General features: G+C 44.8%; 1 protein-coding gene across 5 annotated transcripts; it reads left to right on the forward strand.

The window, feature by feature from the left end:
- The first annotated feature begins 131 nt into the window (after nt 1-131).
- Nucleotides 132-26,105, forward strand: LOC6726749 (FERM, ARHGEF and pleckstrin domain-containing protein 2). Of its 5 annotated transcripts, XM_039295546.2 has the most exons (12): nt 132-435; nt 5,246-5,478; nt 5,576-5,797; nt 5,861-6,104; nt 6,163-6,323; nt 6,393-6,467; nt 8,203-8,309; nt 8,551-8,666; nt 8,735-8,990; nt 23,312-24,577; nt 24,946-25,432; nt 25,786-26,105. In XM_039295546.2, the coding sequence occupies exons 1-12, from the start codon at nt 172-174 to the stop codon at nt 25,862-25,864; spliced, it is 3,510 nt and encodes a 1,169-aa protein (XP_039151480.1). In that variant the 5' UTR covers nt 132-171; the 3' UTR covers nt 25,865-26,105. The 5 variants fall into 5 exon arrangements, with proteins under 5 accessions (XP_039151480.1, XP_039151478.1, XP_039151482.1 ...); XM_039295544.2 differs by lacking the exons at nt 23,312-24,577; nt 24,946-25,432; nt 25,786-26,105 and adding exons at nt 9,457-15,257; nt 15,386-23,038; XM_039295548.2 differs by lacking the exons at nt 8,203-8,309; nt 24,946-25,432; nt 25,786-26,105 and having other exon boundaries at nt 23,312-23,500.
- The last annotated feature ends 1,410 nt before the right edge of the window (nt 26,106-27,515 follow it).

Here is a 27,515-nt window from a genome sequence, read left to right on the forward strand (position 1 = left end):
AGACAAACGAAACGAAACGAACCCAGTACCATTCCAAGTTAAAGCATTTAGCCCCAGCCTCCACGAAGACAAAGGAGCCACAAGACGGGAACTGGCAACTAATCCTGCTCGTTCTATGCCACATCCTCAGCAGGTCCCACGCCAGCGGTAAGCAAGATTCTCGTCTACAAAATGTCCCTGGCCGACATGGGCACAGCCTCTCGATCCGCCGGTGGCGGCGGAGGAGGCGGTCGACACTACGATCTAGCCACGGGCGGAGCTGGAGGCGGGGGTCATCCGGTGGGCGGCGGTCTGCCCGGAGGCCGCATGACGCACTCTCTCAGCACTCCTTCCGGGGTGGATGGGACGCCCTCCACTCCGCGACATCGCGGCGGCAAAAAGCTGACTGTTCGCATCCAGATGCTGGACGACTCGATCACCATGTTCCAAGTACAGGTAAGTTCTGGGTTCACTGTCTTCACTTAGTGACCAAATAACTCGTAGATAACCAACAACAGACAACGTTCTATTAAAATCGAGCAAAGGGCTTCACTTTATAAAAAAATCTCTCAGGATGCACCTGTCGGAACGGAAGTAATCCGTCAAATGAAAATTTTATAAATGCATTCCATTCGTGCACAACTTTTCCTGAATGTGGAGCACTGCCTCGAAGCAAACGGGTGGACGTGGAAATGGGTGAAATATATGAGAAGCTACTTTTAATTAAATGTGAACTTGAAAACGTAGGAGGTAAGGAGAGGCTGGTATTTTTGCGACAAAGGCCCTTAGGATTTGGTGGGCGTGGCACCCAGTTCGTTCGTTTGGCACAGGGCCAGAAAATGGGGAATTCTTTTCGCTGTTTTCCAGTGGCAAACAAGCTGAAATCAACAGGAAAATTGGGTGGGGCTACTGCAGATGCAGAACATCCGTTCCTCGGTTCCTCCACCTAATGTGGCCATTTCAGCAGTTCGGCATAGATGTTTTGCAGATTGTTGTTTTAAAAATTCTGAATCTGTACGAACAGGATAGTTGCTCTATCAATACAGTGTATTAAATATAGTAAATCTATATGCAACTTTTCTTGCCACAAACTAGGAATGAACATTTTCGAAGACGTAAGGTTGTCAATGTAAGCAATGTCCTATGGAATTGCATACCGGGTACTTAAAGTCGAGGCTCTTGAATTGAATTTCGATTTTTAGGGCATTGATTGGTCTGGGAACTAATGGCAGCTGGTGCTGCACTTGCCTGAGTGCCGACCACAAATCGCATTTATGCAACTGAATCTGCCCAGAAATACACTCGGCGTGCCTATTTTCGCCCATCTCCTTGGCCAGGCTCTTACTCGCATTCGTCTTTGGCCTGTTGTCAGGCACTTTAGGCTGGTTAATGGGTTCGGCCGTAGTGGCGCTGTTTGCTCATTCTGCCGGTGTTTCTTGCACCACTTCCTGGCTCCATTAGCCCGGCCTAGTGAAAGGCTTAGAACTTTTTGTTTCGCAGTTCAAGTGGCCACGCCCAACTGTGTACACTCGGAAAATTATCGAAATAAAAACCTATTTTAGCCTTCTCTCTAGCAAATGGCTAAGCTAAACTAATTGTAGAAGAGTTGCTGTGAAAACTATAAAATAGGACGAATTTATTGAGTTCAGTGTTTTAAAATTGATGAATTACTGTCCCAGTGTAGCCCCCAGTTTCTTCTGAAACTGTAGACACATTCCGAATTCCAAAGGCTTCAACAGGCGAGCCGGAGAGCCAGCGAGAAGTGGAAATGTTCCAGGGCAACATCCAAATGGTTGCCATTGCTTGGGTGGTTTTCGTTGGTGCTGTGGTTTTGGACAGGGGTTTGGCCACCTCGTCGTCCTCGTTGGGCTTCTGGCCTAAACTTTTCTCGAAACAGTGGCACTTGAGGCGATGCCCCAGCTCTGTAAACGTCTTAAAGGGCCCCGCACAAAACTATTTCTACGCGATTTTCAGGCACCCGCTATCTGCATTCTTCTGCTAACATTTTTCTATTTGCCTGTGGCAAACTGAACATTTTATACGAAAGAGGACATTGCAGACAGTCGACAGCTGTTCTCGCTGTTTAAGGTCAAGGATTAAAGATCTTTCGTTTTTCTATTTATGTCAATTCGGTATAGGCGAGTCCCTCGACTACCAGATATCTGCTTTAATATCGATGAAAATTAGCAAGCAAAGTATTAAAAAAGAAAGATCAAAACATGAAAAACTAATCTAGTAATCCCTCTTATTTTACGAGTAAACGTATAACATTCCTCACTTTATATTTTTCATATATGTTTTATTTTATATTTAGCTGAATTATGAGAAGGCGAACTAAAATACTACCAAATTCAGTTCACAAATCCTTGTGACTTTGTTCCGTGGTAAATTAAATATCCACATCAGCTGAAATCCTTTTTCTTGACGCAATAAAAATTCAATCATGTTGCAATTTATGCAGTGCTCACAATTCCTTGTAAAGCACCCAGTACACTTAACATACTAGTTGTATTGACATGGTTGCATTTTTTGTGAAACCCAACCTTCTAGATGTGTTTTACCAACTGAAGGACTGCTTTTTGCCAGTTTTTGCTTGTGTGTCGTCCCCTAACTAGAAATGCATATTGTTGCATGGTCGGTCGGTTGCATTATTAATGAAGGCTTCTAATGGATTTTGTGGCTTGTAAATGGTAGTATGGTTTTGAATACGAATGAGGTAGGAAAATAGCCCAAAGGCGATGAGGATGTGGTCAAACTTGTGGCTACCTCTTGACCTACCGAATGCATTTTGAAGTCAAAATGTCACAATTACCTCCAAAGGAACGAGATTTCCGTAAAACTGCGAAACATTGTGTGAAAGTGATAGCAGCTTATGATCTGTTTATTTTACTTATAGTTTTACTTTTCCGACTTTTAGTTTTTTTCCTACCGAAAGCGTTTCCTGCTGCCAATTTTTAGACCACAAGCAATTTTAAAAAGCTTATCTCAATGAGTATTTTTTCTGATAGCGCAGAATAATATAAGCTCATTTGAAAATGAGTAAAGCTATGACGCAAACTATTGCTTCCGAAGGTTAAGCAAGTGGAAAATATATTTTCCAAAAAGGAAATAAGACCCTCAAATCCATTAACCATTTTTCGCGAGTGTAGCTCACGAATATGTTATATTCTTATTTAGGTGTATTTGCCTCCTATGAAGCTTCTTCTCGAATATGTGTCTTTAAAACTAAAGATATTTAAAAAAAAAAGATATTAAATTCTCCTTACCGGAATTGGAAACTTTTCTGGGCGAATCCATTAAATAGTTGACGAGCCCAGCTCAATGAGGTTAGCGGAGGACATTCGATAGGCAAGGACAATACAAGTGGAACGAGATGAGAGGTGACGCTCTACCCCGCCTCTCTTCTTCGATTGCCATAGAATAGACTCGCATGCACTGATAAAATACATATGTAAGATATAAACATATAATAAAACACAAAAATACAGTAGTACAAATTAGTATCTTAACAAAACGAAAACGAGCTCCTCTAGTCTGGCCACAGAATAAAATTGGGTGCAATGGGCGGTTTTTTTCAGTGTATATGCTGCACCTGACTGCAGTGATAGATGCTCCTTGTCCCGCTTCTGTCTTTCAATGGCTACAAATTGAACAATCGAGAATAGAGGGCCAACTTATCGCATCTGCATGGGTGGAAGTCGGTGGAAAGGTTGGTTGCAATGAAAAGCTTCCTGTCGTTTTGCCATTTCCGTTCGCAGTGCCTGCAGAAGTCGCCAAAGTTAATTGGTTTGTTGCGTAGTTGGAGAAGATCCTGAAAACGGCCTAAAAAGATAAATGGCTCTGGGGCACCAAGCCGCTCCCAATGAATGGCCAGCAGCAGATATATGCGTTTGAGCCCGTATGCCTGGGCCCGGAAAATGTCAGAGCTTGGGCGTGGCTCTAGCCCCATTGTGGCTTCTGGCTGGAAACCAGAAAACAATGAGTGCGGTGGCGAGGGATCAGGAGTATGGGGCGACTTTTGTAGGAACTTTGGCACACATTCACCCCACTCTTGGGTGCCAAATTAATTTAAACATCCCCGAACGGGGATGTGGGATGGAGTGGTTCTTAAACTGTGCCAATAAAATTTCAGTTGACAGTTAGGCGAGTTTCTGAAACCACTTACGACATCTCTAATTTCACCACAGCGGCCAGCACTTTTAATCATTTGTGAATGATAATAATCCCGCTAGACCTGCCGTTTAAACAAAATACTTTTATGCAAATGATTAGTGTTCAGAATCGAGAATTAGGAATCTGACCAGCCACTACCAACTTCCTTTGACCTATGCGCTAAAAAGCCGCAAAACCAATTTGGATGTCAGCCAACGAATTGTATGCGCCCTATACCAGGACTTTCATATGTACATTTTGGGGCATCAAATATTTAAATAACACACAAAATGGGCAGAGGCAGGCTTAATACCATATGGGCACTCCTTTCTAAGCATTTCACACTCTGACAGATTGTTGCCCGCTTTTATGGGGCTGGCAACGAAATCGAATGGACACAGCACTCTGCCTGATTGGGTTTCTAGGGGCTAGGCGAATCCCCTACTTTGCCGAATGCCGCAACATCTGCCAAGGATTGTTTCTCGATCCCGAATTAATGTATTCCTTATGTCGCAGCTGCAAATTGAAATGGGGTTCCTGTGAGGTGCTATGCCGAGAATATTGGTGTTTCGAATGTAGCCCGTTAATATTTGTGAACCTAATTTGTTAATTGTTAAATGCTCTTATGGCATTAAAACATTTAAGTCCGAATTGGGAGTGCCTTTGAGTGCTAATGATTTCATTAGAGAGGTGGATTTCGCATTCATATAATAAATTGATTGCTTCTTGATTGCCAAATACGATTTTAGTTGGAAGCACTCGTATACTCGTATGCGTATTAAGTGCTAGGCCTATTTTCGCTCCAAGTAACCACAACGATGTCTGCTCACATCGCCGTCGTCACTGATGCTTTATTCAACTTAATTGCTGCCGTCGACCCAATTGAAATTTATTCAAATGCAATCAGGCGCAACGCCCACAAAGTATTTGGCGTGTGGCCTCATCTGCGATGAGCCGCAAACTGCATGCTAAATTAGATATTCGCGAGCTGAACGAATTCGGACATCTTGTCCACGACCGAAGGTATCCTACAGTTGCCCAAATTGCCTGGGGTTCTTTGGTGAAATCTTAGCTTGATTTAACGCAATGCCACTTCTCTACCTCATTTTTATAGGCTAAAGCACTGGGCCGCGTGCTATTTGAACAAGTATGCCGTCAGCTGAACTTACTGGAGGCCGACTACTTTGGCTTGGAGTACCAGGAAGTGTCCACACATACCAAATACTGGCTGGATCTGGAGAAGCCAATGAACCGCCAGGTGGGCCTCTCACTTATCGATCCAGTGCTGCGCTTCTGCATCAAGTTCTATACACCCGATCCAGCGCAATTGGAAGAGGAGTACACCAGGTGAGAACCAATCCAAAATGGTGGTGGTCTCAAGGCAAATCAAGAGACTATTTCATTTTCGAAAGGAAATATCTAATGGTGTTTTTGAATTCTTCAGGTATTTGTTCTGCTTGCAAATCAAACGGGACCTGGCCACAGGCAGCCTGCAGTGCAACGATAACACGGCGGCCTTGATGGCCAGCTACATTGTACAGGCGTCATGCGGCGACTTCGTCCCCGAGGACTATCCCGACCATACTTATCTGTCCTCGTACCGCTTTGTGCCCCACCAGGACGCCACCATGCAGCGAAAGATTATGGAGAACCACAAAAAGCATGTGTATGTTAATTATTATCATGTCAAACAGTTTAAAGTTCTCTAATTGTCCGGTTTCGTAAGCAGTGGTCAATCCCCGGCGGAGGCGGACCTCAACCTCTTGGAGACGGCTCGGAGGTGTGAGCTGTATGGCATGAAAATGCATCCGGCGAAGGATGTGGAAGGGGTGCCGCTGAATCTAGCTGTGGCCCACATGGGCATCACAGTCTTCCAGAACATCACACGGATCAACACCTTCTCGTGGGCTAAGATACGCAAGATTTCCTTCAAGCGCAAGCGATTCCTGGTCAAACTGCATCCCGAGGGATATGTAAGCAGTTGCCTTACTGCGTTTCTCGTTCAAAATAACAATTGTTATTCTGCTTTAGGGATATTACAAGGACACCGTGGAGTTCTTCTTCGAGGGTCGCAACGAGTGCAAAAACTTCTGGAAAAAATGCGTCGAGAATCACGGATTCTTCCGATGCACTGCCGTACAAAATACGCCCAGGCGCAAAACTCGCGTTCTCTCGCGTGGTAGTTCATTCCGGTATGGCCTTCATATCATTGAAATATGGGTATCAAATGTAAATGTAAATGTATCTTATTCACATTACAGCTATAGCGGAAAAACCCAGAAGCAGATCATCGAGTTTGTTCGCGAAAATTATGTGAAGCGCCAAAATTTCCAAAGGTATACAACAAATTCATGCTGAGCATTACTTTTTAATCCCAGATTTGAACATCATAATTTCTGTTAGTGGTGTAACCAACTTAAAATAATGCTGACAAATTGCTTGAGTTCCTGAAGATATTTATTTTCTTTACATTTATTGTTGAGGAATAAATACATATATCAAGCTTTGGCCATGCAGCTTATATTTTCCAAAGCAAAACCAATTTCGCCTAAAAATTCTTAACCAGTTTTGTACGAGCATTAAATATAAATAATCTCTTTATTCATATACCATTATATTACAAAAACAAATACAAATAATATATTCATCAGCCTACATAGCCTAATCATCTTGACTTCGTTCTCATTTAACTCGACTCGTTTGTTCGTTTTTTCTTACACTTTTATTACACTCGCTATATGTGGTTTTTGTTTATTATTTTCAAGCAAATTTCTTCCTTCCCATCCAACTTATACGAAAATTCCAAAGAACACAACATGAAAAAATAACTAACAAGGTCACAATTGCGCCTTAGAAAAGAGAAGAGGATTTAAAAACCAATTGGTACAAAAACAGTAAATGCAACAAATAAAAATAGCACCTAAACTTAAAATAGTTCAATTGAAAATTAAAGAAACCCCAAAACAAAACCCCAAATCTAGTCAAATGTACAACAGAGAACGACAAGCATTTCAATTACTATCGCTATTGATTTGACATTTATTTTCCGTATAAACATTTAAATGTTCATTCTTAATTTACTTCACACTCCAATGTGGGGGTGCTTAACCATATGTCAGTGTGTGTGTTGACCGTAATTCAGTTTAGTTTTACAACAAACGTAGATTTAGATACAGTTTGATTTAGTGAACCAAACTTGCAACCGAATTGGCAACTCATTATATGATACTCCAAGCATTCTGATTTCTTTTTCATCCATCCAATCCCAGCTTCCTCCCCGTTCTAAGCCTCATTAACAAGTAATCCACCGCAAATCACCGATTGTGGGGAAACCTCATAACCAGTATGGCTTCCTACTAAAAATTATAATTTTAAGTAATCATTAGTGCGAACTCCCGAAAAGCTCCTATTGTCGTACGTTTTTGTGTGTTGTTTCTACTGTATCACAAGCATAACGTTGATGGTAAGCCAGCTAACACGTTAATACCCCTTTCCCACTGCTCCCCCTAAGTGTGTAGTATGTTAGTCGGTTGCTTCTACTACAAATATCCCCAAAGCCCAGACCAATGAATGAAATAAACACTTTCGCGTTTGACACGTAATGCCCTAATTTGTACATATTCAGAAAATAAGTTTTTAAAACTATGTTCGCTGTTCATTTTAGTTACCTGAGATACCTTTTGTTCGTAGAATCGATAGATCCAAGCCCCAGTAGTACCCCAGAATATTGAATATGTATTCTCTACTCTATAGTTGCATACTAACTAGCTGTCTTAATCCCTCAGTTACCATTTTCGTTCTTTATAATTTTAACTGAAATGACTTGGTTTAGTTAAGCAAACCCTAATTCTAAAACGAAACTAAAAACTTCTAATCAACTTGTGCTAAACAACAAAACAAAATTTTCCAACTAAAATATTCCCTTGAGAAATGCTAAAAACGCTAAACTAAATCCTTGGAGAAATCGCCAAACCTTAAAAAAAGAATAACTAAATACGAAACCGAACAAACAATACCTGAGCATGTGAAAATATAAAACGTGGTATCCTCTTGTCTTTTCTTTTGCTGCAGGTCTCAGTCATTCCGGCAAGGGCCACTGAATGCTAGTAGCCGAAGTCAATCGCATACGTATGTGAATTCCAGCATTTCAGCCAATCCCCTTCTCCCAATTGACACTGGTTTGTATTTATTTCGTTACTCGTTCTGATGAATATATCTATTCGATTCGATATCATTTTGTTCGCCTTGATTTCACTTTTGAGTTCGGGCTTAAGTTGCTAGCTGATGATGAATGAATAATGTATAATGCATAATGTATAGTCGAGTCGAGTCGAGTTATTGTGTTTTGACAGTGAATGCTCTATGATTTGTAACGTTTTTGGTTTTAATTCATCATTGCCTCTCTATTGCACGCTGCAGCGGCATGGGACTATCGCAATCAATGCAGCGACTCGATGACCCCTTCTCTGACGAAGAAGGCAGCGGATACCTTGGATCGCCGACGCGACAATCCTATCGACCACATGCGTTCTCAAGTAAGTCCTTTTGCGTTCCCCGGCACATTCTGTATCTCAGCCAGTAACCGCCCAAACTGCCGCTACAGGTCACAGCAGCCCAGGTGGAGATCTATCAGACGAAGAACTATGCAGCGGACTCGCCAACCTCCCAGGAGGAAGCGGAATGCTCGGCGGCGGGGGCGGAACGGCAACACCACTCGGCAGTGGCTATGGACCAACTGAATTCGAACCGCTCACTTTCGCCCCAGGGACCGCAGTCGTGGACTTCGCCCAGTCACAGCAGCCACCACCAACAGCGCGGTCCCGATCCGGCTCGTGTGCATCCAGGCGATCACAATACAGGTGAGTGCGGAGTGCGCGTCCAGTTTTTGGAGCCTATGAAAATTGCGTTAGTTTTTAACATATTATTTAAGCTCAAGTTATCGTTTATATAAATGTGTAATTGAAAGTAGTCTTCCTTAATTTAAATTTTATATAATATATAATTTTATATTTATACATTGTATTAATTTAAGCGAATTATATTTTAAATGATTACTTAATTTAGAATCAAATGTGCGGTGCATATGATTACACCCTTCTAACTATTTAAGTTAATCTTACCATTTAGTAATAGCCTATTGTTTTTACCCACTTTAAGTGGGGTTTTGTAACCTAATGATTTCTTTTTCAGTGTTTAGAATTTGTTTTGCAGTTTGATCAGTTGAGCTCGATTTTATTTCGGTATAGTTTTGTTTCCATAACCCATGTGCCTGATTCGCGTTGATTTCCTAATTATCGGAATTGTTGTTTCATCCGGCGCGTAAAGGTCTGAGCCACTTGTCCCACTTGTACAGCAGCAGCACCCCTCGTCGAGTCTCAGTGGGATCCCAAGCGTTTGTCCCTGCGTCGCCGCAGCTCATCAGCATCAACACGCACAGCAGCAGCACCAACCACAACACTATGCACAGCACGAGCACAGTGGTTCGTTCGGTGGATCTCAACAGCTCTATGGAGTTGGAGGAGGAGGCGGAGGATCCGGGAACTGCGGACACGGAGGAGGAGGAGGGGGAGCCTGTGGGGGAGGAGGAGGAGGAATTAGTCGAGGAGGAAGCGGATTCGGACTTGACCGCATCTACCATCAATCGGGAGACTATGGGGGCAGCCTCAGCGGCGGCAGCATCGGCCTCGGCTTTGGGCTCGGGCTTGGCCAGTGCCCATCGTCCGCAGCTTCGGTCACAGGAGTCCCAGTCGCTAACTGCCACGCCAGTCCATTATAGCAGTACCAATTATTCGATGTCTAAGCAGTGCATGCTCAACAACGCCAATGCCAACTCGACCGAAACTGAAACGGACAACATAATCTACACCGATATCAACGACATGGGCCACTACAAGTATCCGGACTTTCACAGCTCTGCACACCAGGAGCACAAGATCTCGAATAGCGAGCACCTCAATCTTAACGAACGCAACGACATATATGCCACTGTAAATCGCAAAGCCAAGTCAAAGATTCGAGAGAAGCATTTCAGCGATGAGTTCATCGATCAGTCTATACTCCAGTACACGAGGGCCAAGCAAATGGGACTAAGTCAAGTTCCCGTTCTCCTGCAACAACCAAGCACCTCTGCCTATGCGGCTGCCCTTCAAGAAAGAAGTTACAACAGCGGAAGTTACCAGTATCATAACGATCTGAATCACCCCTCAGAGTCCTCATCCTCCTCCTACTTTGGGACTGGATTCGGCACTAAGCGGTATGGTCAGAGCGAGCGAACCAAGCTTGCCCAATCTGAAAATTACCTGACGCCTTCTCTGGACTCGCAAAGTTCCCGGCACACTCACTCACTTCCCCGGAACTCGGAGCTGTCTGGAGTTGATTCAGTAGATTCGTACGACAGCCACTACATCACCCATCATTCAGTAGGGATTCTTCCCCCCGGTCGTCTGTCTTCTTCGTCAGAGAAACTTGACTTCCAGTTACCCCCTGGCAATCTCTATTCAACGACTCAATTTGTCAAGCCCGAAGATGCTTCTGCCCACTACATGGAAGATGAAGAGGAAGAAGAGGAAGATGAGGGCGAGAATATTTACGACCAGGTGGAGCGCGATTCGTGGCTGAAGAGTAGCTCTTGCAAAGATCTCTTCGAGCGCTACAGTAGCACCTACTACGATCGAGAGCTTTCTAAGCCAATGACTGCATTTGACAAAGAGTTTCTTTCCTCCAATCGTATTGACTCGCCAGTGACGAGATACGACGATTCCCGTCACTCATTGTACGTGACCAAGAACCACTCGATCGATGCGCACCAAGACTTCTCACCATTGCCGCAGAGCAAGGTGTACTCCTCCAGCTATCCGGGCAGTACTTACAATACCCAGGAGCACAAGCGCCAGCATGGTCACCATATGGACTATTCAGGTTCGCAAGACGACATCTCGCAGGACAGTTACGAACTTCTGGAGAAGTACGATATTGACTTCTTTGGAGGACGTGGCCGCTCCGAGGACCACATGCGCTCCTGTTCGCTTGATTCGGGCAACTACATTCCGAGCGACGATGAGTCGGTATCCGAGGGCCATCAGCAGCACAAGTACCGCTCGGAAATGGACGTCAAATCAAAGTCAGCAGCGGATATTATGAATGAAATTTGGGATGCTGAGGATCCACGCTATCTGCCCCGCGAGAAACTTTCTGTCAAGTCAGATGGGAACTTTTACAAGAAGATTCAGGAGGCTCTGGTGCGCACATCAAGCCTGGAGAGCCAGAGTGAAATGTTCGAAACGAAGATCTCACGCAGTTCAGATTCCAGCAAAAAATCGAGAGATAGTCTCTACCATACGGACAGCAAAAAGTCGCGGGAGACAACAAAGAGCAAGACGTCGGTAGCTTCTAGTCAGGACTCCAAGGAATCCTTGGTGGGAGACTGCTTTGGTCGGAACTACGAGATGCCAACCACCACCGGCAAGAAAGTAAAGCAGTTTACCAAGAAAGAGCTCTACGAGAAATTTGCTCAGTCCAGCCAGGAATCAAAAAGTGATTACTACGATGCCGTCGAAACCGGCTTAGAGCAAACACCCGAGGGGTTATACTCAAGGCCAAAAGTTAAAAGTCACGATTGCTTGCTATCTGACACGCACAGCTCCACTGCAAACAGTTCGTTCTATGACAGTCGTGACACTTACTCTACATTTCCCAGCAATAAAACACACAAGACCTCTAAGGTGCACTCTATAAGTCTGCAAAATGTGGAGATCGAACGCAACGCAAAGTCCTTTGGCAGCAAGTCACCGGAATCCGTATCGACTCCGGCCTCGGGAAAACGATGTCGAGAAAAAGATATACAGACAGGAGACTCTCTAGATCAGATGGCTCCTATTAAAAGGGGAAACTCACAGTCATGTAAGATATCTGCTTTCCGTCGGCGATCTGATAGTGAGAATATCTTCAGCTTCGACCAGGATCGCATTGAGTGCATCCAAAAGTACACCAAACAGTGGGAGGGTCAGCAGCCCAAGGACGAAAAGAGCAAGCAGAGTCCGGAGTATCCACTCACTCCCGAACTTGTGTCGGAGTTTGAGAAGCAGCAGGCGCGCCTAATGGCCCACCAAAAGATTACACGTAAGGAGGAGCTAATTGCCAAAACGCACTTTGAGGAATATAACCCCATTATGGTGCCACTTAATTACTCTTCTCATGCTCCGGTGGAGCGTACCAAAAGCGATCCAAACTCGCTGGCCAACCGGGCTCGTTTAGGAAGTAACTCTCGCCGGCATGTGCTTATGCATCAGAAGTCTATTGACCTAACTCCAGCGGACTCGAACTCCAGCGATGAGGATTACATCTACAAACAGATACCGAGTGCTCCTCCTCTTTGCAAAGCACACGGCAATTTTGAAATTCCCAAGTGCTACGATGGAAGTGGTGCATCGCAAATCGCTCAGGAACTGCCAAAGACAGGCTTTGAGCTTCCGAAGAGCTTTTTCAGAGATTACGAAAGGCGTTTCACAAAAGTGCTAAAGGAGGATATTCCCTATGTGCTCCACAAGCGCCACATCATGAACGGAACAGCTCCTTCGCCAAGCGAAAAGAAACACACTAAGCCCAAGTCTCCAAAATCGCCAAAATCCCCCAAGTCACCTAAATCTCCGAAATCCCCTAAATCGCCAAAGGCTAGTTCCGGTGGTCCGGGACCTGGCTCTACAGATTTTCTGCCCGATATTCTTGACAGCCTCTTGCCGCCAGACACCAAAGAATTTCTTTTCACCCAAAACATTGACCTTTCGAAGGTGGACCCCATCACTTTGGAGATCGACAAGACCATACCAACAATTCATTTGTCCTCGCCGAAACGGGACATCACAAAGCAGATGGATGCCTCAACGCTGGAGAAACTGAATAAAAAGCTCAGCCAGATTGAAAGCGATTCGGCAACCAGTTCGCGAACCAAGAGCATGCAGCAGCAGAAGCTGGAGCAAAAACAGATGGAGCTCATTCAAAGTCTTCGCAAGGAACTCCAGGCCAACGCTCGAAAAGCAAATAAGCCAAGGGTTATTCCGAAGACCAAGTCGGCTGGGAAATCAAAGAAAGGCAAGACTCGTATCACCTCGTTCTCCTCCGATGACGAAAGCTTGGACTCAGATGATGTATTTGGTTCAGCGGAGGCCATTCCCGACCGCTTGGAGTTCTCGCCGCCGCAGTCCCGCAAGGAGATCGAGTCCATTCTACGCATCGAGCAAAGCAGGCTTATATCGGCGGCGTGGGGTCGTGGACAAACAATGAGCTCCACAGAGATTGAGGGATCTCCTCCTCAGTGTAGGCGCCTTGCTGATCTGGAGAGTCGGTACCAAACCCAAAAACTGGACCCTCAGTATGCCAATGCTACTGAATTACGACGAATCTCAGAGCGCTCTATTTCAATACCTTCGTCAGAAGACGAACCCCATATGCCTATGCGAGGACGTATTGACGAGTGCACGAATGACTATCAGAGGAACGAAAACATTCCTTCACCTATATTGGAGCATGCGGAGTTTTTCCGTAGTAACGACGATATATATGAAACTTGCCACGAAGAGCGAATTACTGGCTCCGACATTGATTATACTCTAAAAAAGCAGACAGCCAGCGGTTCCAAGTCCAAAGTGAAGTTAATCGAAGAGATAATCGACTCTTCGATTGTAATGCGTTCCAAAGGTCATGCTCCCATTTTGTTCGCTCATGCACGTCTGAATCTCTCTGAGGGATCAGTCTCTCTGCAGCGGCAGAAGGCCACACAGCAGCAATCTCCCACAACCGAGAGACGAACCAAGAGTCTAGACACTCCAGTTATTTCGCTTCATCGTCTCCCTCCCATGAACGCGTTTTCTTCAAAAGACGACACCGTGGGCTTCGAGGAGGAGGCGGAGATTCTCGAGGAGAAGTCGTTGGAGCGAGAGAATCAAGCTACCGCGCAGGACGAAGATACCGCTGACAGCGTTCACTCTTGCGCAGGTTCCATACCTACCCAAAGCAGTTATCAAACAAATAGTAGAGACTCCTTGCTAAGTGCAGTATCAATCGACAACGAGGAGGCCGAACTGCTTAACCAACTGCGCTACATAGAAAAGATTGCCTTACAGGGAGTCAAAATCAAGGATAAGAAGAAGTCAAAGATGAAGCTTAGGAGCGGCGATCATCTCATTCTAAATATACCAAAATACCGATTCACTGACTGGTCACCCTACAGCTCAGCTAATAGCTCCCGAAAGACCTCACCTGGGGTCTCCAGAGCCAGCAGTATTGAAAGTACTGGTAAAGGTAAGCTGAAAACATCGGAGCCATATAAGGGTAAGCCAGTGTCGAGAAGCCGACCGGAATCTCGGCGGACCAGTGCCGATGATATAAAAGCACGAGACGGACGGGGTAGTAAGAAATCCAGTCCGAAAGAGCGCCCTCGATCCATCGAGATGCGTCGCCTGAGCAAGGACAAGAGCAAGTCCCAAGAAGAAACTGAAGCAGATATCGCCAAGCGCAAGGAGCGCCAGCAGAAGCTATATGAATCAGCCATGAAACAAACCATCACTATGCTGAGTCCAGTGAAGGACACGTTGCCGGCTTTCCCCGCTCCCGGAGATAAAATTCTCGTAAAGACAGATGGGGACAAGATAATCATTGAAACAGAGTTTAAATCTAAAGCGGAGGATCACGTTCTGATTGCCAAGAGTCCCAGAAAACTTGATAATTCGCTTGTGAAATTTAGCCGCAGCTTTGACGAAGGGCGCAGCCCCGACAAGTTGGACAAAGCAAATCGCAGCTTTGAGGATCGCAATAAGTCCTTTGAAGACTCCGAGAAGTCAGACGCTCCGGAAGACATGCTCATCAAATCGCCAAAGAAAATTGCCAAAGCCCAGGAGCTGAAGCAGAAGATCGAGGGCAGTGTTGTACACAAAAAGATAGATGGAAAGTCGAGTAGCTTGGAGAGACCTGCTGAACATCATTACCTCGGTCCCGATGTCAAGGCTCGTAGTCTCGATGACAAAAGACAGGCGACCGAGGCAGCGAAAAAGAATGAGGAGAAGCCGGCGCCAGTGGTTAGGAGTGCCATTGGGGATCGTCGAATGTTTGCCCACCAATATCAAGTTCAAGAGGTAAGCAACAATATCATATTATATGGTTTTTGATTAGCGTTGCTTTGACTAATGGTTATGGTTAGGGCAACGTTTAATCAATAAATATCATTAAGAATGGGTATTATAAAAAAATATTATTGTTTCAGCCCCATCAGGAAGATATCGACATGCAAGCGGTGATATCAGAGCGTAGGTCCCTGGAGATCCTCAAACGTTCTCTACCATCGGAAGATGCGCGCGACAGTGAGGGAGCCTTCAGTCGTAAGCCATCTACAGCTGAAAGCCTTGACTCATTTGTCTCCGTTGATGAGAGCCACTCACCCGCAAGCAAGTCACCAGTTCCAGGGACAGGAGGCGGAACAGAGGGTTACCCACACCGAGTGCCCACCATAGAATGCGAAGAACCATCCATCGAAGAGGACGAAAATTCTTCCGAAAGACGACATTTAAAAGTTGGTAGGCAGGATACAAATAGGCTTAGTCTGGATCGCAGTCGGAGCGATGAAACGGGCTCCTGGATGACAGTTGAATGTGACGAGTTCATAGGATCGGATACTTCTGATAATGAACCACGTACCTTGGAACCAGATCGTAATGTTCTTGAAACGCAAGCAACTTTAGAAGATGCCAATCCGCTTGAATACTCCAACTGCGCTACTCCTACATCCGATTTAAATATTCTTTTAACGCCACCCAACGCAAGTCCCCAAATTGAGAAGTCTGTACTGGAGACCTTTGAGAAGTACACTGGTTCTTCGGAGACCGGCAAGAAAAAAAACACCCTGGATAAGCAAAGCGACCGTTCTAAGAGCTCAGACTCCTGGACAAGCGGAGAAAAGGACACAAGTCCACAGAGACAACAAGACTGGAGTCTGTCAGTGGGCAAGGAGAAGAGTTCAGTTGAAGAGGAGTCCAGTGTTAGCTGCTCCATTGCCCGCCCTCTTGGAATATCACAGGATTTTGGAAAGGAAGAAGCGCGCAAGTGCCAGGAACTTAAGCAGCGTATGCTCCAGCTGGAAGTTGGTAAGGAAGATATCACACCTACACAATCCAACGAACAGACGCCAACCAACGAGCCCAAAGCCTTGGTAAGCAAGAAACCGAGCACGCCAACCTTAGAAAAGCAGAGCCCGATCGACTTGGGTACTAGCACAGAGTCGTATCTGGAACCCATTGAGGAGCGCATAGCCAAAATATTGGATCGAGGAGGTGCGCGCACTGAGGACAGTGAATCCAGTTCTGGTGGATCCCGAAAACCGCCGCGGATTGAGAAGCCGGCGAGGGCTAACGCGGGAAAGAAATTATCAGTCACTCGTGCGGATGCCGGAAAATCGGGTAGTGATCGCAGTTCCCAGGAGTCGAAGTCAAGCTTTGACTCCAAAGGTTCTCTAAGCGTAGAGTCGCGTGGCTCCTTTGAAACGGAAAGCAGTTCTGGATCTCTGGGGGCCGCGCAAAGGCGTGGGGAACTGGCCCAGAAAGAGCAGCAAAGCACCTGGCGCCCATTTCCTATCGAGAGCTCAAACAGCTCTAGTACAGACGATCCTTGGCATCATGTGGAAACGGACGGTGGCTATGAACGGTATGATGCACAAAATCCATTGCGCGACTCCTCTGACAGCGACGTAAAGGAGGCATCGCCAGATGATCAGAAGGACGCGAGTGATGCTAGCTATCAAGACGAGCTAAACGACTTTCCGGCTACGTTCGGCTATCCAGCCATGACCAGTAGTTTAGGTGGAATCGGTGTCAACCCCACTGATATCATTGGATACAGTACTGGGTTCACCTTGGGGAGAACTCTCTCCAGAATCTCGGAACGTAGCACTGCTTCGGAAAAGTCAAGTATGGAGGATGATGTTAGCAAAGCCTCGACGCATTCCGTTAGCATGCGGGATGAATCAGTAGGGTCGACGGATCATCAGCCCAGTCTAAGCTCGGACTCGAGAAGCAATACAAATCTTGCTTATATTTCGGATGCTGACCGACGGACATCGGCGGAGATGCCGGAAATTCCATGCGATTCTGCTACTGGGGATCGTCTCTCCAGTTTTGGTAGTCTTAATGAACCCAAGTCGCCAACCCTGGTCACGGGACGTTTTTCTGTGACCCATGTAGATGAACTACAGGGCGATGATGTAGAGCGGCACACACTTATGTGCCTTTCCAATGCGGGCAGTCAGGACTCGGAGGACTGGCCTCTGCCGGAGATTCCCTTCGATCATGTGCCGGTAAAGCCAGCTGACTCGCTGTACGCCATGCCGGACTTGGACAAACCAGTGCCCAAGTCTTTCTGCTGGAAGGCAAGCTTGTCGTTCCAGCAGTCTCAGGATTCTCTTGACTGGCCGTCGCCGCCATCTAGTGCCATCGGGGCTCCCATAATTGTGGAAAACATCGAAACATACTATGCAAGCGAAGCCCAAAGTGCTGATAAGGTGATTTTGGACGAGGAAATGGCAGTAGGTCCTCCCGATGTAGCAAAAGTACTACCATACGAAGACACCGCCTATCTTATGTCGGCAGCCTTTGATGATAATGACTTTGGCAATGAGCAATTACAACCAGATACGGTAAGCTGTCTTAGCTCTACGCTAAGCGCAGCCTCTTGCCTATCGTCCTCGTTAAATGTGAGCTGTACTACCTCCTCTACCCAAGCTACAGCTAGAGCTCAGCGGAAAAACTCCAGCCCCGAGGTGATTGTCGCTCAGCCGACAAGATCACCAGCTCCTCGAAGCCCTCTCTCAGAGGATGAGCTCTTTTCCAATGATGACGTCTTCATGCCAGGAACTATTAAGGTTCAGCTTTCTCCAGATGCCCAATTAAGAAAGCTTTCCAAAGGGTCCAACAACTCGGACACTTCCATTGACGACATTCTCTCTGGCAGTACCACCTATCTGGAGGATCAGACCACAGTGCGGAAGAACTACGAGGCTCGTTTGAGCAGCGGTGGAGGAGGAGCAAGCTGCAAGAAATGCAGTCATTCCAGCCACTCCGAGGAGGAAACGAGTTCCCTTGGTACAGATCTTGATGGAACGGTCCGAATGGGTGGATTGCAGCAGAAGAAGTGCACCCATAGCTCTCACTCGGAAGACACCTCAATTGGACTAAGCATCTCGGAATGGTCCACGGGAACCAACACAGTTCGCCAGTATGCCAATCTATCCGGATCGGACAGCCTTTCCGCCGTGTCCACACACTCGTGTGCTAAGAGCGAGAAATCTAATCAGACCAAATCAAGCATAAGTTCGATTAATAAATCAGCTGAAAGCCTAAATGAGCAGAGTGGTGGAAGTAGCTTCTCGCACAAGTTTAGCGGGGATAATGGTTCTTCCGATGGCCTGCGTTATGATATGCTCTCCAATTCCGAGACCGATAAGCTAAGTGAGCCCACCTCAGCCACTCGGAGTGATGACACTACATTGACTCTCACCGAAATGGCTCACACCATCAGTGAGTGGTCAACATCCAGTAGCCGCACACTTGTTGGCGTGGCACCTGGAGAGTATCTTCCTCTTAAACAGGCACTGTCGGGAAACAAAACTAGTTTAAGCTCTCCCAGTGAGGAAAAGCGTTGCGCGCTCCCACAAGTTCATCGAAGGAGTGGTAGCAATGGCAATCAGGCGAGAGCTACACAGGAGCACGCTGACACTCAAACTGGTCCGGAGACAAGTGCGGCTGCTCGGAAACGTCGGTCGCTGGAGATGATGTCTAAATTGTATCAGAGCCAGGAAATATGCTCTGAGTCAGAGTCGCCGTTTGTCGAGCGTTTGTATGCCCACAGCGAGAAGTTAACCGAGCGCTATCAAAGCCAGGAATTTGTGCCGCTCCATGGCGGACCTCCAGCATCCCACCTCGCATCATCAACCACCAGTCAGATTCAAACCCAACAACCCCAGCAGGTCCGCCAAAAGCCAAGGGCGCCTCAACCACCAACGAAACCAAAACCTGCAGTCACTCGCCCAATCATGCAGGCTTTGCTCAACAAGATGAAGCAACCTGGACTGGCGGAGCAAGCAGCCGAAGCTGCTGAGGCAGAGGAAAAAAAAGCATTGATTGCTGCTTCTGCTGTGGCGGCGAAGCCTCCACCACCGCCAGTACCCACTGTGCCGCCCATTGTGACGCCCAGCGATTTACCTGGCGACGCAGTGGCTCCCCCACCCAAGCCGCTGGCGAAGCATCACAGCTATGATGACAGGACCCTGTCCAAGACCCAGATCCGCGAGTTCAAGACCACTAGCAAGCAGTTGCGTCAGTCAAGCTCCTTCCATGAGCACATGCTCAGCAAATCGCAGCAGTCGTCCCAGGAGCTGCCCATGAGAATCGACGAAGAGAGGGATCCGCACTCCACGTCTTCAGCGACCAATACAACCACCACCACCAACACTCTGAACAGCGAGAGTACAGAACCGAATTCTCCACAAATGCCTCAGCGCGCGGACAAGTTGGTCCGCTGTTCTCCGTACTATTCCAGCAGCTTAAGCTCGGAATCACCGCCGAATCAGTTGCTACAGAAGCCCCCTAGGAAAACGGCCACCCAGCTGAGCGCTGGTGCCGTAGCGGCTTCCTTGAAAAGTCCCCCCAGTGGCAACGATACGGACAGCTCGCTAGACGTGCGAGGTCAGGAGGCAAAGATGAGAAGCAGAGGCTACCGAAAGAAACGTCAGTTACCCGCCAAAAGAATGAGGGCCAATTTAACAGCTGCAGCTCTGTTAGAGCAAGCGGAGAGTTCAGAGTGCTCCGAGGGTTACGTACCGGAAGTTGATTCAGGTAGCTCTGAGTATTCGTCTTGCCAGCGGGATGACCAATACCTTGAGTTCGACGAGGAACTGGAGAGGGATCAGGAGCAAACTGACGACTATGAGGACTATCCTCAATATAGTGGCAAATTTGAAAGTCTGGATATGAGCGACAATGTTGACGAGATGGGCTTTCCCCGTTACGACCGCCTAGGTCACATCACCAAGCCCATGTATCAACAGACCCTTGTAATGGAGCGTCCTAATCCGGTGCAGCTTCCAGCCCCCGCTAATCATCCAATGCCACCGGCCACGGGACAGCCGGTGAAACCAGCTCGGACCAAGAAACGGCAATTCAAGCGGGAGGATTCCACTGCGGCGGGAACATCCGGACATTCGACAGCGGCACCTCAGGTTCGACCCTATCATGGACGCAGTTACTGCAACCCAGAGGAGAGCGAGTACGAGACCAGAGGTGGCGGATTGTCCGATGAGTTGGCTAACTCTAGCGAGGATAGCTGTAGTGGATTCGGGGGTGACGCGGGAGCATCAGGATCGGGTACTATAAGGAGGGGTACGACCAAAATAGTGGGACAGGATCAGCAGCAAGGAACTGGAGCCCAGGCTCGACATGTGCCGTATCCCGATTTTTTGTCTGACTACGAATCCGAACCCATTGAATACGAACGATACGCCTGCGGACTGGACATACGTGTGGATCCCCCACCCAAATTTCATGATTCCGATGAGCTAAGTGACCAGTGAATAAAGTTCTCCGAAGGAAGCGGAGAACGAGAAGCAAAATATCCAAGAATCCCCATTGCGTGTGCTTAACGAATGCAGCCTTTTCATTTGTTACGTTGCCTTGGAAATTTTAGAACGACTCTTTGACTTTTACACACGATCCAAGTACTTATAACCAACTTATTTGTAACTGAGACTGATTTACGACTAACAACAAACAAAACAAAATATAAAAACCCAAGAAACCCAAGCTGCTTAACGACTTAAAACAATTATAACTCTCCTTGAAGCGTTAGAAATACAAATCAAATTCAAGTAAAAACCATTTTAATCAAACATTACCAATCAAATAAAATACTTGAAATAATCGAGATGATGGCAAAAGCCCGTAGGTCGGTGTAGATTGAGTTGCCTTTGGGCGGTATCTAAATATAATAATGTTATAGATCAATTTAACATTAAAATAGATGTGTGGTATATTGAGCGAAAACGTTAAACCAGTTGAAGAAATTTTAATGCACTGTTTAATCATCGAATAATGGAATACAAGAATACAAATGTTTGAATTGTTATTTAGCTAATCCAACACAAACCAAGACACATACATAAGATTAAAGTTATTAATGCATATTAAATTATACGATTAATTCAAGTTGCCACAAACTCTGTGCAGCTGCGTTCGGTATTACGTCAATAATCGTAGCGCAGGTTGTCCTACCCAACTGAGTTCCAATCCAAGTGTCAAAACCAGGCATACCTAAATCGGAATATCCGGAATCAAACCTCTAAACTAGTTACGTACAGCTATAATCTAATTTTAGTAATCTCACACGAGAAGTGACAAATCAAACTGCTTGGAATGACTTATCCTTGGAAGATATTGGTAAAGGATATGAATGTTTCTTAATAGAGGTCCTTTCATTCCAGATCCAACATTTTTTCTGCCAGAACACTCGGTATAATAAGAGCATTTACTTCGCGCTTATATGAGGTTTTTTAGTCACATATATATTTTATATAGTTATTGTGCTATATACGATTTTAATTTGACCGCAAACGGTTTTAGACGCAAGTTACCGGTTAGACAATTACCTAAAACTGTCATAAGTGAAATAACGTTGTTTTAGCAATTAGTTCTGCCTAGTACATAAATGTGCCAAACCGGAAATCCGAAAGTGGAAATCCAAATACCGAAAGTATTATACAGATGTAATTTTACTGGGAGCAGAACGCAGAATGCGTTGACACCCTGTTAAGTTTTATAACCATTTGAAAACTCATATACCTATAGGTATAGGAGACTATATATGTTTTCTCTTTATGTTTACAAAAGGCGGAAAAAGATATTTATAGTTGTTAAAATTATTGCACCATGATTGGTACTAGACAATGTAAGGGTCGTACAATAATTTTACTAATTTAACCCAGATCAAAAGTATTTAAATCAAAACATCTATTTGTGTTTAGAATGAACGTACAATTAAATGTGCTCTAAAATTGGTTATTGCGAAAAAGATACCATCTACGTCAGTTAAATAATTCTTATATCCACTAACATGCAATCAAGTAATCTTTAGTTAGGAAAAAATTTAATTTTATCCAACTTCCTATTATTTATTATTATCTGTATGCCTTTGCAGAGGGTATGTTAATTTCATCCAGGGGCTTGCAACGCAGTAAACTAAACATATATAGTATGTATAAGTATATAAGTCAAGTATATATACTTGATCAATACCAAATGCCGAGTAGATATAGCCATGTCCGTCCGTCCCTTTCTACGAAAACTAAACCTCCCAGTTTAAACCTATCTGCATGGAATATTCATCTTTGCAGGTAGTATATAAGTCGAAACAATTTCATCAATTGAAAAAATGCGAACAAAAATTTACCTTCGTTGTTTTTGATCGTAAAGTGGTTATTACTCTGTATACTTACATACATTTCTTTGTTAATGTAGATGTACTGCAAGGGTATATAGGCTTCGGCATGCCGAAGCTATCTTTTTTTCTATTTTTGAATCAAAACTTTGATGCTAAATTTATTTGTCTAGGAAAAGAAACCTACAGAAAATCTTAGCTACATTTTTAAGAATTAGAAGAAAACTCAACACAAAATGAAATCAAATTGAGGTTTAAGTTAAATTAAAATCTTTTTCTCACATAAAACAAGATCACAAAAACGAACAGAAAAAATGTTGAAAGTATAGTAACGAAAGCCAATGAAATGTACACGAGCAATCGATTTAACAAACATTAAATTAAAATTATATAGAAACAAACGTAATAAATAAAACTTCATTAATCAATAAAAGTGATCAAAGACTTTGATTATGTTTATCTAAATAAATACATATTGATTTAGAGATTTTCTAATAAGTTTGTTTTTGAATAACTGAAATAGTTTGTTAATCATTTGCTTAAGTTATTACTGTTAGTCTACTTTAATGTTATTTTTTTAAATACTTAGTTTTTGCACTTGATATTTACAAAAAATGCGTCCATTTTGCTCTTTCTGTTTTTAGCCGATGACTAAAATCATTGACTTTTTTATGATTGACTTTATTTTTATTTCCTGTTTTTGTTTTATTGATAGATGGGTACTATGGAATAAATGGAAACATGTCGCTGGACAGGCGTGGTGAAATCACCACTCCACCAACGCGGTACGACCTCACCTTAGGATCGGATAAGTCTTCGTCACTATCCCGATCTGAGGCTGGAACATATGACGTAATCCAGGCAGAAATCCAGCACGCTAAAAGACAGGAGCTAGCCACCGGCGTTGCCACCGCCTCGCACCAGAATGGGAACGGAAACGGAAATGGGCATACCCTGAGCACACAACACGATATTGAGGCAGAAGTGAAAAAGCGGAAATGGCCCACCGAGCCCAGCTACTTTTTGGCCAAGGAGCTGTTGATGACGGAACGTACGTACAAGAAGGATCTCGATGTGCTGAATACAACCTTCCGACAGGTTCTGAGTCTCGGGGATGTGGAGCAGCTGCAGCCTCTGTTCGAGCTGCTCGACTCCCTGGCTCAGCACCACAATCTCTTCCTGCGCGACATCGAACACCGCATGGTGCAGTGGGAGGGACGTGGAGGCCACGAAGACCACCGCATCGGAGACGTCATGATGAAGCACATGGCGGCTCTGCCCATCTACGATGAGTACGTGCAGACACACCTGGACATCCTGCACTGTATGAACGACATGTACGAAGGCGATGAACGCTTCCGTCAGGTGTACAAGGAGTTTGAGCAGCAAAAGGTTTGCTATCTACCCATCGGTGAGCTTCTACTGAAGCCCCTCAACCGCCTGCTGCACTACCAACTGATCTTAGAGCGGCTCTGCGACTACTATGGGGAAGAGCACATCGACTATGCCGATGCTATGGCGGTGCACCACTTGCTCGTTCGCAGCACCAAGGGGATTAGGTCCCAGCTTCCCGACTCGGCAAACTTTGTGGAGCTGTGTGAACTGCAACGCGACATCAACTTCGAGCAGTTGGTTCAGCCCCATCGCCGCCTCATCCGCCAGGGATGCCTTCTGAAGCACTCAAAGCGCGGTCTGCAGCAGAGGATGTTCTTCTTGTTCTCCGACCTGCTGCTCTACGGTTCGAAGTCCCCGCTGGACCAGAGCTTCCGCATTTTAGGACACGTTCCTGTGCGTTCTTTACTAACCGAGAACGCCGAGCACAACACCTTCTCCATCTTCGGCGGACAGTGTGCCATCACAGTGAGTGCGGGCACCACTGCTGAAAAGACCCTTTGGCTGGCCGAGCTCTCCAAGGCGGCCGCGGATATCAAAAACCGACCGCCCAACATGCAACTGCAGCTAACGACGCTCAAGAACTGCAGTGAGTATACGTTTTGTTTTGTTTCTAATGAAAGTTTATTTTGCACTAAAGTATATATTTTATATTTACCATAAAAGTATTGCATAGCTTTAAGAACCAAACCACCGCGAATAGTTAACATTCAATTAGTACTTATAAACCAAAAGCTTTGATCGAGCGGCTAAACTATTAGACTCAACAAGTAAAAAACGTTTAACTTTAACATTACCTTTTGTTAAACTTTTCCCTTTTTTCTCCATTTTGTTTTTTTTTTTTTGTGCTGGCAAGAAAAGCACGCTGCATGGCCGCGTAAGCAAGATGATGCACCCAAATCCCAAAAACCTTCGCCGACAAAGCACCCAGTAATCTTATTTCCACTTTATTTTCAGGCTCCTCGGAGGAGGGTCTGGACCTATTCGGTCTGAGCAACGGGAACAACAGCAGCCTGAACAGCAGTGTGAACGGCGGCGGTCCGCTGACTCCGCAGCAACAGAAGTTGCAGCTGCAGCAACAGCAGCAAAACAGGACGCAGCCATCCCGAAGCAACACGGCTCTGCACGTCTGTTGGCATCGTGGCGCCACCGTAGGACTGGGCGATCACCTGATAGCCGCCGAGCACCAGTTGTCCGGTTATCTGCTGCGAAAGTTCAAGAATAGCTCCGGCTGGCAGAAGCTCTGGGTGGTGTTCACGTCCTTTTGTCTGTACTTTTACAAGAGCTACCAGGACGAGTTCGCCCTGGCTAGTCTGCCGCTATTGGGTTACACGGTGGGTCCTCCTGGTCACCAAGACGCCGTTCAGAAGGAGTTCGTCTTCAAGCTGTCCTTTAAGAACCACGTGTACTTCTTCCGCGCGGAAAGTGCCCACACCTACAACAGGTAAGGCTGAGATTCTAGGAAAGTGCATATATTAAAATCTGCTAAACTGCCTAAAAACTAATATATTATACTAAACAAAAGAAAGAAAGGCGTTTTCGACCCTTTAAAGAACATACATATGTACATTCTTGATTAGGATTACTTGCCGAGTCGATCTGGACCTGTGTCCGGCCAGATATGTACATATGTGTCTCTCCACCCTTATGAACATTAAGATATAGTACGCATATTATATGTTTGCACATGCTAGGGACGTTGATTTCTTTCATTTTAATATGTGTTCTAAAAAGTGCTCCCACTAGCTGAGCAACCCTTGGCTTACCTTTTAATAACTTTCAATTTTGTTTTCATAGATGGCTGGAGGTACTGCGCAGCACAACCCAAACCCAGGACTTCAAGAACGTACACAGCCATGCTGTGTTGGGCAACTAACAGAACTCCGTGTTTCCAGGCTAGACGCGTTGGTCCCACATATTTGTGCAATTCCATAATGGAGGCACTCAAAAAATCAGACGCATAGATAGACACGCCTTTTAGTATTCTATTTTTATACACCGTATACAACACAACCAATATTTCCATTTTATGTATGTCTACTTTATCTCCAACATTACTTTCTCGATGTGTTCTATGTCCTATTATGTCCGGTTTATAGTGAATGTGTATATAATGACTTTGTCGGTGTGCTCGTCTTTGTTTTTTTGGGGAAAATTTTATATTTTCCTGCAAGTGTACCAATTTGTGTTTATAGCTGGCTTTAAGTGTTTTAGATTTCCAAAGCAGTCGTATTCATTTTTTAATTGAGTTTTATTGTGGAAGAAATGTATAAAAAAAACTTGATTCCAAAATCAAATAAAAATATTATAAAAGGCATGTGTAATTGAAATTGTATTTTCTAACATAAATTATAAAATGTATAATCATAAGCTTAAGTCATTACATTTAATAAATATCAAAAATTAATACACCCGAAACAACAAACCTTATGTGCATTACAATCAACAATATACATAATAATGTGTTTTTAATTCGGAATGGGGTTGTGTGTGAGCAGTACAAATGAATTAATTTAATGAAACAACAAAAAAGGTCAATTGAAAAGTCGCCGGCCTACCATAGTAAAAAACTCGGAAAAAATCCAAAGAAATTCGAAGCCCATTTCATGGGTTTTTGTCATCGTTTTCACCCACTTGTAACACGGGCGATTTCGTCCTTCAAACTGTCTAAGAATTCTATGTAATATGCTCTATTGATGGTCATTCCATGCTGAAATGCTTCCTTCTTCAGGCTTTAAACATTTTAAACCATATAAAACGCTATTGTCGAGTATCTTGACTATCAGATACCCATTACTCAGCTAGACAAATAATATAATAAAAATAAATCAAAATGATTTTCAAAAGTGGGAGGCGTCGCAGTTTTGGGCTGTTTGTGGGCGTTAGAAAGGGTGTGACAAAAATGTGTTTGGTTCTTTATAGAAATTGCCGAGACTAACAATAAAACGGGCGTAAAAGCCTTTGGCGGCTCGTGGGCGTGGCAAACATCTTTTCAAATGGATAGAAATGTACAGGACTTTAACAGCTGGAATTGCTGCTGGGGCTCCCCAACAACTAACAGAAGAGGAAAAACTCTTGGGAGATTTATACCACGGCTTCATTATCCTGAATAATGGGCAGACAACCCACTTTTCCAAGAATCACAGAACATAAGCAAAATCGTCCTTCAAGGCGCATACAAAAGCTTCCCACAAACAAAACCTACAAAACCCCACCACAATGTCCCTTGGTGGAATAAAAAGATCAGGAATCATAATAAGAAGGCCTAACGCACCTTCAATGGAAACATGAACGCCCAATTAGAAGAGAAATCAAATCCAGTTTAAGGAGTTTAAGGAGGGGAGTGTCCAAAGTGTATTTTGTTTTACCGATAGAAATTGGCAAGACTAAAAATAAAACGAAGAAAAAACAAAACATTTTATATATTTAAAGTGTGTTCCAAAAATGAAATAAAATTTATGAAAATTGAGGAACATTTTAAACAGTACATTGCTCACGCTTCACGCTTTCACACTTCTTAGGATCCT

The sequence above is a fragment of the Drosophila simulans genome, chromosome 3R, assembly GCF_016746395.2.
Source record: "Drosophila simulans strain w501 chromosome 3R, Prin_Dsim_3.1, whole genome shotgun sequence".
NCBI classification, from domain to species: Eukaryota; Metazoa; Arthropoda; class Insecta; order Diptera; family Drosophilidae; genus Drosophila; species Drosophila simulans.

Coding starts and splice junctions, on each gene's coding strand:
- LOC6726749 (XM_039295544.2), top strand. CDS start 172: ATGTCCCTGGCCGACATGGGCACAGCCTCTCGATCCGCCGGTGGCGGC. Junction 6,324..6,392: donor TCGCGTGGTAGTTCATTCCG/GTATGGCCTTCA, acceptor TTCACATTACAG/CTATAGCGGAAAAACCCAGA. Junction 8,310..8,550: donor CCTTCTCCCAATTGACACTG/GTTTGTATTTAT, acceptor TGCACGCTGCAG/CGGCATGGGACTATCGCAAT.